At 34.8% G+C, this 19,941-nt stretch overlaps 1 protein-coding gene across 1 annotated transcript; it reads left to right on the top strand.

The window, feature by feature from the left end:
• Positions 1 to 768: 768 nt before the first annotated feature.
• PSMC2 (proteasome 26S subunit, ATPase 2) lies at positions 769 to 14,754 on the top strand. The gene is made up of 12 exons (XM_037836472.1): positions 769 to 963; positions 3,165 to 3,202; positions 3,766 to 3,847; positions 4,730 to 4,829; positions 6,442 to 6,573; positions 7,314 to 7,386; positions 7,781 to 7,876; positions 8,529 to 8,693; positions 9,864 to 9,951; positions 11,179 to 11,381; positions 11,478 to 11,574; positions 11,661 to 14,754. Exons 1-12 carry the CDS (start codon positions 894 to 896, stop codon positions 11,816 to 11,818), a joined length of 1,302 nt encoding a protein of 433 aa, XP_037692400.1. The 5' UTR covers positions 769 to 893; the 3' UTR covers positions 11,819 to 14,754.
• Positions 14,755 to 19,941: the final 5,187 nt, after the last annotated feature.

Here is a 19,941-nt window from a genome sequence, read left to right as displayed (position 1 = left end):
CTGAACTAATCTCCCTCAAAACCTCTTCCTCACCCCTTTCTCCGTTAATACAATCACTTAAAACAGGTTGTAAGGTACAAAGTAATCTGACTCCACTTTCTTAACATTGGTAATTAATTATTTTTTTCTCTCTCTTCCCCCGTTTCATTCTCACCATCACTCTAGCGCAGGTAGTTGTTCATTTCTGAACTCTACAATTGTCTCCTAACTGCTCTGGTCCTTTCATCATCTTCTCTCAAGCTCATTTTTTTTTCCCTCTCTCAAAACCTGCTCTTTTTTCTGATTCCGCTCTATCTCCCAGTGGCACCAATTTTCTTTGACTGCAGGCTCAAATTTCGGAACCATTTACTTCCCCGTGGCGTGTTAGCATCCAATTAATGAACAACTCCTATATACCTTCACTCTATTTGTTGATCTAGCTACTATTTAGTGCCTATCTAATATACCATGCACTTTACGAACACTGTTATTTAATGTCTCTACAATTCCGTGAGATAAAGGGTAAATCTCATTTCAGAGTTGTAAAGAAGTTACCCAAGGCAGCACAGTCAATGAATGAATGACTATATCAGGATTTAAACTCAGCCACTGAGCCAGGGTTAGTCTTGGAATTTGTTGCTGTAGGAGCTGAAAAGAACCTAGAGATGCTGAGAAGCCACGGGGAGATCGACGTTTCCTTCTACTAAGGACCTCTCCCTGCTCCTCAAAACTGCAACCTGGACACTGGAGACGGAAGCCCAAAGCGTTCTCGCCAGGGTTCTCCCGCGGCTTCTGAGCGGAGTAAAGGAACCAGCGGAGCTTGGTTCCACTTCCGGCGGGGAAGGCAAAGGAGGGCACCACCGGAAGCAAGGAAGGTGCTGTGTAATCATTGAGAAGTGCTTGGGTCTCTTAAAATGCCGGATTACCTCGGTGCCGATCAGCGGAAAACCAAAGAGGATGAGAAGGACGACAAGCCCATCCGAGGTCAGTTGCTGGAGACCGGAGCTCGAGGCCGAGGCAGGACCAGGCTTGGTCTCAGGGGAGGCTAGATTCCCGCTCCTGGCGGCGCTCTGGCCCTTCTGTGCCCTGGTGATTAGCACAGGGCGGCAGCCAGGTTTACTTATTTTCCTTCTGTGCCTCCCTTACCCCACTCCTCCCAAGTTCCACATTCGTTTCTCTTTGGTCGAAATTTTTATTCATTCTTAGCTCCTGGGTTTTGAAAATGTCACGCAGATTGCTTGGCCTCGCAGGCCTGAAAAGTTAACTTGCCTGGCGGTGTTTGGTCACCTGGTTCCTCTTTCCTGCCCATGCTCCCCTAAGTGTGACAGCCCAGTGTTACTGTGTAGCCAGGATGCTGAGACACAGTTTTCTTTTTTAAAAAATTAGTATAAATTGATCATATATTCACATGGTTCCAAATCCAAAAGGCAGAATTAATAAGTTTATTCCTTGTATAGTTATGACTAATATCTATAGAATTTTTGTGCTTCTATTTTATTTGATCTTTACAGCAACACTATGAAGGTAAAATTAGTGTATATTTTTTCAGTTGAGAAAACTGAAGTTTAGAGAGATTAAATGATTTTTCCAAGGTTATCTATCAAATACATGATCTTGCTAGGACTAGAGCCCAGGTGATTTGTTTTTCAAATCCGTTGTTCTTCATGCTATTTATTCTTGTGTCACATCATTCTGAGGGCCTTTAGTAGCTATGCCGATGGTCCTTGATCACTTCAGTTCTTATATTTCCTGTCGTCATCATTGCTGCACCTCAGCCACCTAAGGAGGTCATCACTATTAGACTGTATTAAGTGAAACTACTTCACTTCTAAAATGTCAGACTTTACATTTTTCCTCCCATCACGTTTGTTCTTTAATCTTCCTTACCACTAAACCTTAACCTGACTTTTTGATCCATCTAATTAGTCAGTATGAGCTCTAATCTGCTCTCTTGCTTCCCTACCCAGACTGTTTTCTTTTTCCACAGTGCACTTATTACCCCTCTGCTGAGGAGATTAAGACACTCTGAAATTCTCTTCTCTGTCATCTTTAATTTCACTCCTGCTTCAGAGGAAGTGATATCAATTTTTGTCAAGCCTGACCTTCCTGTCTGGGTTTCTGACCTTATCCCTTCCTCCTCTGGGACCTTGTTTCTTCAATCTTTGTTTTCCTGTGGGATTTTTTTCCCCCCAATTAGATCCTATAAATATGCTTTTACTACTTAAAAGTGACTTTGGAGTTAGACAGACCTAAGCTTGAATATTAGCCTCGCTTCTTACTTACTGGTTCTGAGACATTGGTCAAGTCACCTAAGTTCTGTGAAACTCGGATTTTCTTATCTGTATGTGAAAATAATTATATTCCGTTTACAGGTGTGTAAGTCTTAATAATATAATGTCAAGGCCTGCAGTCGCCCTCATTATTTCTTTCTGGCATTTATGACGCACCTCCCTCCAGCCTCAAACTGCCATCTACCTAATTTTTCATTACTCTCTAACATGTATACTATGTATTGACTAAAACAGTCTAGCTACTGTTACCTAAGCATGCTTTTGCCTGCCTCGACTCATGCTTATTTTTTAAAAAAAAAGATGAAACAGTTCATCTTCACAGATTGAAAAAAAAAATGTTTTCCTTTAAAATATATAAATAAATAAATAACATACATATACTGAGGAGAAAGTGAAAATTACTTGAAATTCTGCCATCAGAAGATAACCATTGTTAACATTTATATGAACACCATTCTCCACGTTTATTTTACAAAAAAATTTACATGCACCTTGTATATGCTTTTCTTAACCTACCTGTTTCACGTAACAGTATTTCTTGGATATCTTTCCATGTTTGTAAGAACTATTCTGTGTTATTTTCAATAGCTGATAATATTTCATCATATGAATATAATATATTTAACCAAGATCCTCGATGGATGCATTTTTATGTATGCAATATATAAAGTATATAAAATATGTAATCATATATGTTATGTAATTTTCTTATCCTCTGTCCCCCAAATTAGATATAAGTTCCTTGAGTTCAGGAACTGTTTGATGATTATATTTGTATCACCACAACTTTACTCAATTTTCAGCACTCAATTAATATAATTTAAATTGAATGAAAAAAAGCTGATTAGCTTCTGTTTCTCTTGTTTAAATCTCATATATCATCTCTTCTTTTAGCTCTGGATGAGGGGGATATTGCCTTGCTGAAAACTTATGTAAGTCATTTCAATGTCTACAAAAAGTAGATGTTTTATGTTGAAATAAAACTATTGTGTGATATTGTCCCTCAGAAATAGTTAGAATAGAATGTCTGGCAGTTTATAGTATTTTTCACTGAAAAAATTACCTACTTAAAGTTTCTGTCTAGAATAGATCAGAGAGTAAGTGCCCAGCATGACTAAGCTTATACATTATTTTTATAATATTTGTAATTAAGGTGTTTTACTATATTGAAAGATATTTGAAGTAATTTATACAAATGATTACTATGTTTAAAATATAGGCAACTTAATTAAATCTGAAATGGAAAGTTTAATGCATATAAATGGGCATTTAGATTTGGATAATTTCAGATATCATTTTCAATCATTACCTTGTATGACGGTAGGTTGTCTTTTTGGGGGTGGGTGGGTATTCAGGTGTGCTTCTCAAAATGATATACTTCACAAACTTTTAGACAATAATAGCTATTAAGATTATAACTTTAAAAGTTTTTATCTGTAATTTTATAAATGGTTGATATCCTGGTGTTCTCATTAAACTGGTCTTTATCTCCTAGGGTCAGAGCACTTACTCTAGGCAGATCAAGCAGGTTGAAGATGACATTCAACAGCTTCTCAAGAAAATTAATGAGCTTACGGGTTTGTTTTTTTTTGTAATTCCTCTTACTACTCCTTAAATGTAGTGTTAATATTATCACAAGAGTTTACATACAAATTTTACTCTTTCATGAATTGCAGGTTTTTAAAATCAGTATTATTCTTCCTGTCTGTTAAAAAATTGGATCTCATTTAACAGTCTCTTTCATGGTCTTTTACAACTAGTTTTAATATTTATGCAGTTAGGAATCAACATCTCAACCTCTAAGCAAGTAATATTTCTATTGATCAAAGCCCAGTTCAATAAACAAGTAAAAAAAAATTTTCTATGTTTTGTTTTTTCATTGTTTTTTAAAAATTAGAGCAGTTGTAGGTTTACAGAAAAATCATGCAGAAGGTACAGAGTTCCCCATATACCTCCCTCTCTCACACACACAATTTTCCCTATTATTAATATTTTACATTAGTATGGTACATTTGTTACAATTGATAAAACAATATAAGTAAAAACTTCTTACTGAATAAAAATATGATCTTGTATTGTTGAGGTAATTGAACTGTTCTCTTCTTGGGACTTGAGTGGTGAAGGTTACAGTGTTTAACCTGCACAGAAATGTTAAGTATGGAATTAATGTTTTGTCTTGACAGTTACTCTAGGATAGTGGTTCTTGACCAAGGATGATTTTGTTGCTAAGGGGACATCTGATAATGTCTGAAGACATTTTTGATTGCCATGACTTGGAGTGCCACTGGCATCTAGTGGCAAGAAGTCAGGAATGCTGCTGAACATTCTAAAATATGCAGGACAATCCTCCACAAAAAAAAATTATCCAGTCCAAATTATCAGTAGTGCCGAGGTTGAGAAATTCTGTTAGACTGATGAAAAATACATTTCAATGAATTTTGTAATCTTTTTCTATGTAGGTATTAAAGAATCTGACACTGGCCTGGCCCCACCAGCCCTCTGGGATTTGGCTGCAGATAAGCAAACGCTCCAGAGTGAACAACCTTTACAGGTTGCAAGGTATTCACAGTGCTCTGTGGACATTTCTTTTTATCTTTAATTCCAACTACTTTTTAGGGTTTCAGTTTATAAATAATTTTCATTCTAAATTCCAAGTAAATCTTTCTGTAGAAGTCACTGGAGTTAACATTTTACGCATTAAAACTTTATTCAAGAAATATGTGAAGACATAATCATGTAAAAGACTCAAATGATACATAAAGATACAGAGCAAAATATGAAAGTCTCCTTCCCAACCTTGCACTCCCATGACCTTTCCTTGGACATAACTACTGATGATAATTTGGTCCTCCTAATCCTTCTTCTGTATATCTTCCTGAGTTTTTTCTTTTATAACATAATTACATGTTTCAGATATTTTTCCATGTTTTTAATCTAGGTTTGCCTCTTTTTGTCTTTTTTCTTTTTTTAAGAAAAAAACTACATAATATTCCACGGTATGCATATAGATGTTAGGCTATTTGCAGCTTCTGTTATTATACACGGTGCTACCTACAGTGAATATTCATGTTAAATATTTCTCTTTATATGTATGTACATTTCTATATGATGGCTTATTGGAAAAATTAGTAAAATAAAGACTGATAAACACTTTCTCATCTGAAGAAATGTTCTAAAAATTTTCAGACATTTTTCTTAAATAACACTCCTTGGATTGCTGCAAGCTTTTTGTTAATTTCTAGAGTTCTGAAAATGTTGAAGCTTTTGCCATTGGTTTAGTTGCTTTTATGGAGGAGCAGATTTTCTGAGGTCCTCACTCCACCATTCTGGAAGTCCAGATCCCTGTAAATGTACTTTTTCAGCTGTAGATATATAGATATAGTGGTGGCAGGGTCTGTCAGATTAAGCAATGATAGATTCTTCCTGTGTCTATAATTCTACTTTTCTAGTAGACCTTGGCTAGTAACAGAAAACAGAGTCCTGTCACACAATTATGCAGCAAGGACAAACTATTCTTTACACTACTTTCAATTCTAACTGTAAGCATATCTCAGAGGTTATTTTGTATTTCCCTGTATTCTTTGGTACAGCTCATATAGCAGCTTTCTAACATGAGTTCTATTTTTTTGTTTTTTTTTTTTTCAGTAGACAGACACTACAGAGTAGGAAAAGGAGTTGACTATTTTATAGTATCTTGTACACAGTATTACAAATTTACCAGGTCAAACAAAAAATGAATATATTTGAGTCATAAATAGCAATAGCTATAAAAATGGATTTGAAGTATAAATTCAGGGAATAATGAAAACACATTTGTTGATATAAGTCTTATATGAAAAGAAAAAGGAGAGAAACTTAAGATATAGAGAAATGTCACTAAAAATAAAGGAATAATTTTGAAAATCAGGAAATCAGAACTTCTTAGGGTTAAATATTTGGGTTTATTTTTCCAGGGGAAAATGTCTTTTGAAAATTCTATGGCTTGGCTAAAATTACATGGACCTTGGGTTGAGCACATTCTGTAGAAAGGGATCTTTAACAGTGGCCCAGTTTCCACAGTTCTAGTTTACACTTGCTCATTAGTATACTGCATGCCCAGGAGAGAATCCAGTTACTTGAATTCATTAAAGGTTTAGATTCCTTACTCTAATCAAGACTTTTGCTGTGTTAGATGTACAAAGATAATCAATGCTGATTCGGAGGACCCAAAGTACATTATCAATGTGAAGCAGTTTGCCAAGTTTGTGGTGGATCTCAGTGATCAGGTGGCACCTACTGACATTGAAGAAGGAATGAGAGTTGGGTAAGATTCCTGTTTATAATAAATACTCTTCTTTCATTAAAGATACCATGTCACATTGACATCTTTGGCTTTGTTTTGAATGAATGAACTGAATATCAAGGGATAATCTAGTAGTGTGTTATGGTTGAACATCCTTTCTTTGGCATCTACTTCCTCACTTACCCCTGCTCTCCTTCCCTCAACTGTTGTTTTTTTATGATTGGCTTCATATGTCATAATACAAGTAAGTGCAGAATTCGAGAGTTAAGTTTACTAGTCCATTTAAGGTAATAGGATGTAGGTAGAGGAAGCACTTATTTGGAATAAGGCCTGACTTAAAATCCTAGCACTATTTTATTTTCTAGTTCCCTTTGCCTTTGGGCATGTTATTTAACCTTTCTGATGTCTTTGAGTCAGTTTTCTTATCTGTAAAATGGGTACAATAATTACTTCTTAGGATGGTATTAGGATTATGTGAGTTAATGTATGTCGAGTATGTAATAATTCACTCAGTAAATTTTTTATCTCCCCCTATCCCTAGAGTCTAGGGTTTTGTTGCCATTGTATAGGTTGTTTGCTACTTCAGGTTGGTGTTTTAGTGTCCTGAGTTTTAATGCTGTCTTTGTATCTCTTTGTATAGCCTTAGGGACTCTGCCTCTCTTTTTCTTGTTTAAGGTATAGTTTTGAGGATAAAAGAGTAAACATAAAAGCACTTTGAAACCTTAAAGAATGTGTTAGCAAGTATCTTTTTACCTTCTTAGTGTGGACAGGAATAAATATCAAATTCACATTCCACTGCCTCCTAAGATTGATCCAACAGTTACCATGATGCAGGTAAGAAACTATGGGAGGGAAAAAAAAAATGGCATGACTTTGTAATATAATTGTATCCATCTCAAGAAATTTTGGAAATTTTAAACTGTTAATATTTGGATTTGTATTTATCAAAGAGTTGCTGAAAAATTTTTAAATGTTTTTTTTTTTTTCAGATAAAAAGGTGTTTATCAGTCTTTACTAGTTTATCTCTCACTGTTAGTGTCATAACAAAATGTGTCAAGTAGTTCTAGGATTCTGGGCAATGTATTCCATTTTTATTAAAATTTCTACTTCAGAAAGTCTGAATTTTTTTGTTTTTTTAGGGTATTGGGTTTACTCTACTGCATAGATCATTTGGACTAGTATTCAAAAGCCCATGAATGTATATTGTGCGTTTTCATCCTTCTCTTAGGTGGAGGAAAAACCTGATGTCACGTACAGTGATGTTGGTGGCTGTAAGGAACAGATTGAGAAACTGCGAGAAGTAGTTGAAACCCCATTACTTCATGTAAGGCTGAATCTGTGGTGTTTTAAGTTTTTTTATATAAAGATGTCACAGTCTTTTGTGTATTGAGCATTGAAATTGCCTATACATTGATAGCTTTTTAAAGGTAAAATTTTCCTTAGTGAAATTTTTGAGGAAATAGAGGGAAGAGTAGTGGAGATACGGAGTTGATAAGTTCTAGAAGAGAGCAAGAAAAAGGATTTAGTGGTCAAGCGTGTTTTAAAAAAAGGATCTGCTGTTTAAGAGTTACAAAATAAGTTGAGGTGTAGTCTTTGGGAATGTGTTTAATTTGATACAGGTTATTGTGGATGAAACCATGTGTTCAAATGAAATTAAGAAATGGGCTTAAATTTTATCAGGTTAAGCTTGGGAGGATAATGGAAAAGTAGAATGTTTAATTACAGTTCTTTTGTTCTTTAAATACTATAATTTTTGTTAAGACTGAATAATAGAAACACCTTTAAAAGCTGTTCAGCATTGTGTAATGATATGAGTCTGGTTTAGATCTTGTATATTAGAAAAAAAAAATTCTTATTTAGATTAAGTATATGAATTGTAGACCTAATAATTCTGATTTAAATATAACAATGTAGAAGTAGTCTTATTTTTGTTATATACAGAAGTGATAAGTGTGAAAATTGTGTCTCCATCACAGCCAGAGAGGTTTGTTAACCTTGGCATTGAGCCTCCCAAGGGCGTGCTGCTCTTTGGTCCACCAGGTACAGGCAAGACACTCTGTGCTCGGGCAGTTGCTAATAGGACTGATGCTTGCTTCATTCGTGTTATTGGATCTGAACTTGTGCAGAAATATGTTGGTGAGGTAAAGTAACTTTACCATAATCAAATAATATGTAGCTCTGTGAAGAATTTGTAAGGCTTGAATGAAATTTAAATGGCACTTCCACTTTGAGGGATTGAGACCTGGAGTTTCTTTAGTAATTGATTATAATTAGTTTAGAAGCCCAGAATTCACCAGCTTTCCCTTGTGGTCATTTGGAAATAGGTAGGTGCTTAGAATTTTTCATCAATATGCTCCCTACTCAGAAGGATGGCATTTTCTACATATCTGGTTTGTAAGAAATGCCCAACAAATGAATTCAAAAGTATACTTTCATTTCAGGGAAATGTTTTATGTTTTAATGAGAAAGGTAAAACATAGATTGTCTATATGTCTATGTACATGTGTGGGTGTATATGCACACACACACACATTTTTTTTCATTAGGGAATAAATCTAGGGCTGTATATATTGTATCTGAAAACCTATTAATGATCAGTATACTTAAAATAGGAATTGGAAAAGGAACTGCATGAGTTGAAAAGTATTTCTTTACTGAATCAAAACTTACAAGTCCAACTCATTGATCAGGTATTCCAGGTGATAGACCATATGCTTTTATTTCCTCTAGTTTTACTGATTAGAATGGTGCCTTTATTAAACCTCTTCTAGATCTTAAAGTTATTTGCTCTTTAATAGATACAGAAGGATGAAAAATACTTAATATTGTTCTGAGGAATACTGGATGATGGTGATGGTAGCACAGCAATATGAATGTATTAATGGCACTGAATTATATATTTGATTGTGGTTAAAAGAGGAAATTTTAGGTTGTATGTATACTAGAATAAAAATTAAAAAAAAAAAAATCCATGGAACTGCACAACGCAGTGAACCCTAAGTTAAACAATGGACTATAGTTAATAGTACAATTATAAAAATGTGTTTTCATCAGTTTTAAGAAATGTATCATACCAATGCAAGATGTTACTATAGGGTGGTATATGGGAACCCTGAATTATGGATGAGTTTTTTTTAAACCTACAAGTTCTAAAAATAATTAATCTGATGGAACAGGTCTTTTTGAAAAACTTAAGGTTATAATGGTAGAGAATGCTGCTGAGAATATCAAAAAGTTTAAAGCATAACTTTTTATTGCATTTTAAAAGATTTTAAAAGCAACTCTGATTAACAAATCATTTTTCTCCTTAGGGAGCGCGAATGGTTCGCGAACTCTTTGAAATGGCTAGGACCAAAAAAGCCTGCCTTATATTCTTTGATGAAATTGATGCTATTGGAGGTATGAATGAAATTTTAGAGAACAACTTTGGAGTTGGGTGTCATGAGAGTACTCTTGATGTTAAATTTGTATAGAATTTTAAATCCAGCCCTTTTAAGAACTCTGGTGCCACAGATAAGAAACGGCAAAACCATAACAAAAAAAAAGATACTATATAGGACTGCATTTCTCAAAGAAAATACTTGATCTCTATACTCATCTCATTTTTCAGAAGACATATTTTCCCATTTTAACAACTCCTAAATTGGAATTCATCTTCAATTACTGTGATAAAGGAAACACTGGGGCATAATTTAATTGGTTGTGGTTTAGTTCACATAAAATAATATTGTTGGCTTCATAGAACTGTGTGATCTAAGCAAGATATTTTAACTAATTTCTGAGCATTAGTTTGCTCATCTTGAAAGGGAATGATATAATTCCTGCTTTTTTTATTTCATTAGTTTTTGAGAGGCTCAAGTTAATAAATGAGATAGGCTTTGAAAACTGTCCTATGGGCATAGGCTATTGCTATTACTTAATGACAAAAATGACTTGAAAATATAATTGAACCTGTAAATTTACATGGAGTCTTAATTTTAAATTTTAAACTTTCTTAAAAGTTTAAATGTTTTTTAAAAGTTTAAATATTTTGTAATGTACATAATAAAGGAAATAACAGTATGCTCTTACATTTATTTTAAAATAAATATATTTGGGGGCTAATTTTTTTTATTAATTTTGCTGTTCTGGTTGAAATGAGAGACTGACATAAAACTAGAGTACTCTAGTATATCCATCTGAGGTGATAATAAGCTGTATAGTTCTACTGTATTATGGATTTAGTGTATTTTAAAAGGCAGTTTAATGAGATTTATAGTACAACAGTTGCCTATATGCAAACGCCATTACAGTGCTAAAATTTGCATGTTACTTTTGTTGCCTAATTTAGATACATACTGTGTTAGAAGTCATTTTAAAAACAAAAATGCTTGAAGCAGATTTTTAAAAATACTTTAAAGGAGCCTATGTTAAATAAGTCTCTGACGATTCCTTTTAAAGCGAAGATTCATTTTCTATTTTTCTTTTTTTTTTTGGTAAAGCAGGCTTTTCTTTACAGGATTTGCCTAAAAGTATTACGTGTACTTGCACTGGAGAACATGATCTGAGAAAAACAGTATTTCCAGATTATGCATCTTGTTACTGTAAGTGGACATGGAGAACTTATCTTTCCTTTTCTCTTCTCAGGGGCTCGTTTTGATGACGGTGCTGGAGGTGACAATGAAGTGCAGAGAACGATGTTGGAACTGATCAATCAGCTGGATGGCTTTGATCCTCGAGGCAATATTAAAGTGCTGATGGCCACTAACAGACCTGATACTTTGGATCCAGCACTGATGAGGCCAGGGAGATTAGACAGAAAGATTGAATTTAGCTTGCCTGATCTAGAGGTAAGAAAACTATTTCATTTTAGAAAAGTGATTGTTGAAATTTTTCTTCTTGTGATGTTTTTCCATTTTAATACCTGTCAATTCCCTTATTTTTAGGGTCGGACTCACATCTTTAAGATTCATGCTCGTTCAATGAGTGTTGAAAGAGATATCAGATTTGAATTGTTAGCACGATTGTGTCCAAATAGCACTGGTAAGTGGAAAAGTCTTGCTTATTTTAGTTGGTCTGTCGTATCAGGCTACTTTAAGCCTTATTGTTATTATTTTTTTATTTGAAAGGTGCTGAAATTAGAAGCGTCTGCACAGAAGCTGGTATGTTTGCAATTAGAGCTCGGCGAAAAATTGCTACTGAGAAGGATTTCTTGGAAGCTGTAAATAAGGTTATTAAATCCTATGCCAAATTTAGCGCTACTCCCCGCTACATGACATACAACTGAGCACCGAAGGCTTTCAAATGAAAATACTTCTTTTAATCAGAATCCAAACCTTATATAGACTTGCTAACAACCATTTCACAAAAAAATAAATGGTTTCAAGATGGAATGCTTTTTCCCCCCAGATCTCTTTATTTTACAGTAAAAGGTGAGATCTAAAGACATTAGGCAGAAAGTTTATTAAATATGTGTTGACATTTTTGATTTGCTACCATTTATGGGGTATCATATCATATAAAATGTTTGCTTAGATCACATGTTAAAGGCATATGCTAGGTGCTGTATGTAGTATCTCATTGTATATCCCATCTGCTCAGCAAGGTGGATCTAATGGATCTTGATCTAATGGACGCAGAAACTTTCTACATAATTTACTCAGTGGCAGAGCTGGAGTTCAATCAAAGTGTGTCCGCTCCATTGCCTAAGCTTGTAACCTTTAAGCTCTTCTGCCCTTCATCAAAACAGCCCATCTAGGCAAATGACCACGTTGTGGTGTGACGGTTTTCCCTCACCACATTCAATAATAACGCTTTGGCCAGACTTCTTTTTAAAGTGGAAGAAGAATCTGATGTAATGTTCCGCTTTGCTGTTTAACTTTTAAAGTAACAAGAATTAGTGATTCCAATGAACAGTGAAATGGTGCGGATAAAGCAGAAAGAAAAATGTGTATATATAATCTAACTTAGAAAATCTAGAATTGAATTCATACAGAGATTGCTTATTTTCATTTAAGATTAATGGTTTGAAATATTGGTGAAGCTCCTGTTAGACGTATGGTTTACAGTGAACTATTTGTAATAAAGGTGTAGTATTAGAATTGTCAACAGATCAGTTTAAAATGATTTCTGTGCAACCACCACCAAACCCTCTCTTCTACTATGTCCACCCCATCTCCATACCAGTATCCAAGCACAATAAAAACATTTTTATTGCAGTTCCATATTCATAAATAAGTAAAGTAGCAAGAACTGGATGAGTTACTAATTCACAAAAGAAAAACTTGACAACATAGAAAATGCTGTAAGTGCTGCACTGAAATAAACTTAAGGAAGTTATCAAGCAGAGAAATTAAAACCCTTCATTCATGAAATCCAACCAACATTCTTTCTTGATATTTTATTTACATAAAATTGATCATAAAAATTTTGATTTTCATTTTACTAGTCCTGCCCTATTCTTTCTTGGGGTATGAATTAGAGTGAACCATTTCTAGGTTAAGCTTACAATAAAATATGTTCAAGTGAATGACTGAAACTGCTTTGATTTAAAAATGTAAGCATTTAGAGCATGCTCTTTGAAGTCATTCCATTTTCCCATATAGCCATATACTGACATCATCTACACCAATTCGAGACAATTGGATATTTGAGCTAGCTCAGGCTTAAGATGATACAGGTTCTGAATAATCTTGACATTTCAGTTAGTTATATGATGAAAATCCAACTGGCCACATATAAAGTATACAATGAATTATTTGAAAAATTTGAGTGTTTCTGTCCAAGCATATGTATCAACACTATATAGTATGTTTATCTGTTTAAAAAGATAAAAATATAATTCACTGGTAACTCCCTCCACCTAATATATATATATGAAGGTGCTGAAAAATCAAAATATGAAGAGTTTATGATTTTAGAAGAATATACTATAGGGTTCCTTTAAAAAACATTTTTAACATTTAAAAATGTGACAGGATTTATAAAATTCAATTTCCATGAGTCTTACCAGATTCATCTGTTACATAAAATGAAATACTATAAACCAGTACAACAAATAGCCTGAACCTTTTCTGAAAGACAAGGTGGATTTTTGAGATACCCAAACTTGATTAAATCCAAATCAGTAAGCAGTCAGGCTACCTGGTACAGTACTAGCTTTATTAGCACTAAACCATGCTATCACAAATCTAAACATATTGAATCTTCCTAAGAGCATCCCTGAAAGAGGCACTAAACAGAAGGACCAACAGAATTTTTGTGCTCACATCACACATACAGTATTACATCAAGGAAGTTTTGTTTGATTTTAGAATTTAAATTGGTTTACTATCTTTAACAGGGCAGACATAATAAAGCCTTTCCCCACCATACCCCCTTCCTTCCCTCATTACAAAAGGGTACAACTCCCAACACACTGAAAAATACACCCTACCCACTTCAGGACAGATGACAGGGCTTGCTACCCTCCCCGTCCTTCACGCACATGAGAGGGCAGACTCGAGGTGGGCCTTTCCTTTCTCTGCTACACAGGTTAGGATATAGGATCCAGCTACATGGAGTGGATATTTTAGATGTTGCCAGAAAACTATAAAATGACCTACTCCTAGGGCTTGAAGAAGATTCATACCCTTAACTCTTGTCTCTGGGTCCCAGTGCAGATGAGATTGGTAGTTGTGAGCCCACTATAAGCTGCCATATGATTATGATTATACAAAGCCTGTGTATAATCATATGACTTGAATTTGGAGCTTACTGGCCCCTGGTTGAGAATTGTTTTCAAACATTCAACCCATTCATGGATGCAGATATTAACCACTGTTTTGCTCAGGATTTAAGAAAGACAAAGGACTTTATGGGACCTTCCTGAAAACAGGGTTTTTGCCATATTGCAATAAAACAAGGCCAGTTTAATCCTTCCTATCTATCAATGTGAATTATAACCATTTCTATAGGGCAGTATAAATCTAAATCTGAATTAGGGTTGGAAAGCAAAAAGACACATACTAGCAACTATTAAGGTCCAGAAAGAGGGTTTATACATTAATCCCTTGAAAGGTAAAAAGAAAATTTGAATGTAAGAAAAAATGTCAGGAAATTTTTTACTGTATGAAAAAATTTTAAGTAAAAGATTCCAACATATTTACATATAAATATTTTTTGAAATGAACTCTTTATGTTTTCAGATGCATGTTAAAACAAAAATAAATTTTCCCGTCTTCACTAAGACTTCAGTTATTTTTATGTACATGAGAATTCTGTTCAAAATAGGTTAAAAATTAAAGGACAGGAAGGTTAAATACAAATTTGTAAGCTACTGACATACTCTATATATCACTTTCAATCTATCAACAGCTAGGACTTGAATACTGTGTGGAAGGCATTTGTTTAAGGCTGGTGTTAAAGAATATGTAATGAAGTATTTTATACTTTAAAATCCTTAAGTTCTACTTAAACAGCTGATTTAAATGACACTGGCCCTTTTCTAGTATAAGGTGAGATTCTACAACTACATGCTCTTTCAGAAGGCAGTCTGTATCAGAATGAAGATGTATCTGAGCTTGTGTGTGAGAATTGCAAAGGTAATAACTGGATGCAAATTAACTGAATAGAAAGGAGGGGTCTACTTTGAATTAAATTAGTAAAGTTACTGAGAAACCTGATAGGTGTTTTTTAAAAAAATCATGGGATTTGGTTTCAAGTAGACTCTTGCTAGTATAATTCTTTCCTAAGATCTGATAATTTTCCTCCTGGCAGTAGCTTCTTCATAAAAACCAAAACAAGAAGTCAATAGGAAAACATACAAAAAAGACAAACACACTATCAGCAGGAAATTATAGCAGAGGAGGCTTTAGACAGATGGGCTAATGCCTGTGCTTTGAGTTATGGTGAATTTGTAGGTAGATATTACAAGTACAAGAGCAATAACTTTTAATGGCTGCTTAAAGATCTCCCTCCCCCAGTTTGAACATTACATGATTCTGAATTAGCGATAAAGAATGACTGAAGTAAGCATTTTATGCGATCATAGGCTTAAAACTGAGTTTGATGAGGAATTAAGTGATAACACTTATGGACTTACAAGGAAGATATTAAATTACACCTGGCTGTTAGCCTTCTTAAAGACATGGCTTTTAAGGTATCTCACTATTAATAACAATGAAACTTCTAGGGGCTCCTACTGGCCACAATTATGACAATTTGATCATGAAGAATACAATGGATTGCAACACATTAAACTACAAAAATTCATTGAGTCTACATATTCAAAAAAGTGAAATAAAAAACCTAATTTGTTACCAACTAAGGCCAACCCCTTACTTTGGCCAACTCCAATTAAACCAACTCCTTACTTTGAAAGTTGATAATCAAATGGAAATAAAATATTCAACCTGCCTTTCCAGTAAGAACTGTATTTCAGAATGACTAAATAGCTCAAGCCCATGAGAGAAAGCTGTCATTTACATAGAAATACCAACAAATATATGCAGAAGGAATGAGAGAATTAGGAAAAAAGCCAAAGAACCTTAATAAAGTTATTTATTTAAACAAGGATTACCACTCACTGAAACCCTTGGGTAATGGCTACTGGGGAACTCGACATTCATTTAATGCCAAAGGAATGCCATAGTGTTAACTCACTAGTCACAAAGGGAAAAACATAACTGTATAATGGGGGATCAAACTATCATCAGTATTCTGTCTTAGCACTGTTAACAGTAGGTCAGTGAGATATATGTTTTCTGATGTGAGACAATATGAAGCATATACTTTAACCTATGAAATAGTCTAGCCAAAATGTTTAACTCAAATTCATGAAGCCATTAGACTTAACTTCCAGATTACAGGTAGTTCAGGGGATAAAGGAAGAAAGAAGCTAAACAATACTATGAAGAAATTCACAAGATAGGATTCTATAGGACGACTGCCCCGTCTCTTTAACATGTCAATGTTGTGAAAAAGGGGACTGTGCTAGATTAAAATGATATAAGGATCATAAAAGAATATGGCTAGCTGCAGTGTATGATCATATAATGGATACCAGTTTGGACAAACCAACTGCAAATTTGGGGACAATGGGAGAAATATGAATATGGTCAGATAATGGATGAGGTGAAAACATTTGGAATGGGAAGTAAAGACTGTTGACTGGAAAAAAAAAAGTTTAAAATGCTATGTTGGGGAAGATAATGGAGTAGAAAACTCTAGGAATCAGTCCCTCCACCAGAACAACTATTAAACAGGCAGGAAGTTTCTGAATAAACTATTAAGAAATTCTGAATTCTAGTAGAACATTGTGCAGCAAACATCCAGAGAAGAGGCTGGTAAATTGCAGTAAAAACCACTGAATTACACTTGCTGCATAGTGGCTTCTGTTGCTGGTTCCAGGGTGGGATATAAAGACTTAGTTCCCCAAGATCCGGGGGTTGTGCAGTCTGAGCACTGATCACTGCTTTTGCTTAGCTACTTCAGACAGCTGGAGCCCCAGCTCTGAGGGTGGCCATTGTTCCAACCCACCCAGGGCAAAGGTGGCAGAAAAGACTTAAACACACTAAGCTTCCTCTAAACTACAGAATAAAGTCAATGGGTTGCATTCACTGTCAAGTGCCAAGTAAAGAGAACACAGCTTCAAAGAGCCGTAGGAGAAGCTTCTGGCACTTCCTGATCCCTCCCTTATCTCTTTCCTAGGGCAGTTTGGAGCTGGCCAGGCAATCCCTTTGTGCATCCCTGGCCTTGTTCCAGCTGGGAAAGACTAACTTGTGAAACTCCCTCTAGCATGCCCCTCCTCCAAGAATTTGCCCTTCAGGCAAAAGCAGCTTGAGATAGGGAAAGCAGTGTAAGAAACAACTTGAGTTGGGCAAAAGCTTAGCTCCTTTAAGTCCTGTGGTGGAACACCCAGGAGAGGAAAGAGGTCTATTTCCTGGGGAGTAGACAGGGCAGAGTCCTGTAAACATGGGAACTCTTAAGGCCACTAGCAAACACAAGCCCAGGACCAGACAGGCCCAGAAAAAACAGAGAGGACCCTGTACTTTGCATTCACATTGGGCTGACCTTGATAGGAGGGCTGGATCCCAAAGGAGAAAACCAGCAAACACAAAGCCAATTTGCCAGGACCATGAAAGGTGTTTTTTGTATTGGTTTGTTTGGTTTTGTCAGCTCCTAGTGCACAAGAGAATCTTTGTCCTCTCATTAGCTGAAAATAAACTCAAGAAATAGGGACTAAATCCCAGAGTTAACATTGTAAAATACTAAAATGTTCAGTGTGCAACAAAGGATTACAAGACAAAGAAGTAGGAAATGACGGCCCATCCAAAGGAAGAGGATAAAATTCCAGAAAACATCAATGTAGAAGACAAGACTGTGGACATACTGGAAAAGATTTTAAAAAAAAAAAAAAAAAAAAAAAAAAAGTTCAGTATGCTCAGGGAGATGAAGGAAAGTAGAAAGAACTAAAGAATATTCAGGAAAATAATAATGAACAATGTGAGAATTTCAATAAAGAGGCAGATAGTTTAATAAGGAACCAAACAGAGCTAGTGGAGTTAAAAACCACAATAACTGAAATGAAAAATACCCAGGAGGGTTTGTTTAAACAGCAGATTGGATATGGCAGAAGAATCAGTGAACTCAGAGACAAGACAATTGAAATGAATAACTCTGAGGACCAGAAAGAAATAAGAATTATAAAGTGAACATAGCCTGAAAGACTTGCAGGAATAAAGTGTACCAATATACCCATTATGGGAGTCCCAGAGGGAAAAGAGGGAGAGAAAGGAGAAGATGGAGTATTCAATGAAATAGTGACAGAAAACTTCCCAAACTTGGCAAAAAAAATGTGACTATGCACATGCAAGAAGCCCAGAGAACACCAAACAGGATAAACTTGAAGAGAAATATGCCCATCACATATTGATCAAACTAATACAAAGGACAAGGAGAAAGCTGTGAAAGTTGCAAGAAAAAAGCAACATGTTATATACAAAGTCCCAAGGAGATTAAGTTCCAATTTCTCATCAGAAACCAGGGAGGCAAGAAGGCAGTAGGCTGAAATACTTAAAGTGCTAAGAGAAAACAATTGCCAACCGAGAATTTTATAAGTAAGACTTTCTTTCAAAAATGAAGGAGAGATTAAGACATTCCCAGATAAGCAACAGCTGAGGGACTTCACACCACTTAGATCTGCTCTACAAACACTAAAGGAAGTTCTTCAGACTAAAAGGAAAGGTCACTAGGTAGTGGATCAAAGCAGCATAAAGAAAGTGAGATCTCTGGTAAAGGTAACCATTTGGGTAATTATAAATGCCAATACTATTGCACTGTATTTTTTTGGGATGAAATTCTACTTCTTACTTCTTACAAAGTTGCTAAAATGCAAACATAAAAATAATGATAAATCGATGGTTTTGGACACACAATGTATACAGATATAATCTGTATCAACTACAAAAAATAGAAGGATGGATGATGGGGTATAGGAATAGTGTATGTGTATGCTACTGAAGTTAAGTTGGTAAAAAAAAAATGACTGTTACATATTAAGAATGTTAAATTTTAATTCCATGGTAACCATAAAGAAAATATATGAAAAATACATCCATAAAGAAATGAGAAGGGACTTAATATGGTACAATACAAAAAATCAAATAAATATGAAAATAGGCATTAATGGAAGTTTTGAGACTAAATAGCAAAACAGCAGAAGAGAGTCCTGCATTATCAATAGTTACTTTAAATGTAAATGGATTAAACTCTGGGCAAAAGGCAGAGATTGGCAGAATGGATAAAAAAGCAAGACCCATCTATATGCTGTCTGCAAGTGACTCACCTTAAATTTAAAAATACAAGTAGGTCGAAAGTGAAAGGATAGAAAAAAATAAACCATGCAAGTAGTAATCAAAAGAGAGTTGGGGTATCTATGCTAATATCAGATAAAACAGACTTTAAATAAAAACTGTTACAAGGGGGAAAAAGGTCATTTTATACTGATGAAGGGGTCAATTCAACAAGATGACATAATTATAAATATAAATGTACCTAACAGCACAGCCTCAAAATATATGAAGCAATAATGGCAGTTTTGAAAGCAACAAATAGTTCTACATTAATAGTAGGAGACTTTAATACACCACTTTCAATAATAGATCATCTAGACAGAAGAGCAGTAAGGAAACAGAAGACTTGAACCATACACTAAACCAGCTAGATCTAACAGACATATATAGAATACTTCCCCCAACAGCAGCAGAATACATATTCTTCTCTAGTGCACATGGAACATTCTCCAGGATAGACCATGTGTTAGGTTACAAAACAAGTCTCAATAAATTAAAAAAATATATATTGAAATCATTGTATGATATCTCCAACAATGGAATTAAACTAAAAATCAAGAACAGAGGGAGAAATGGA

Source organism: Choloepus didactylus, chromosome 5 (assembly GCF_015220235.1).
Source record: "Choloepus didactylus isolate mChoDid1 chromosome 5, mChoDid1.pri, whole genome shotgun sequence".
NCBI classification, from domain to species: Eukaryota; Metazoa; Chordata; class Mammalia; order Pilosa; family Megalonychidae; genus Choloepus; species Choloepus didactylus.
This window is presented reverse-complemented; position numbering and strand designations above follow the sequence as displayed.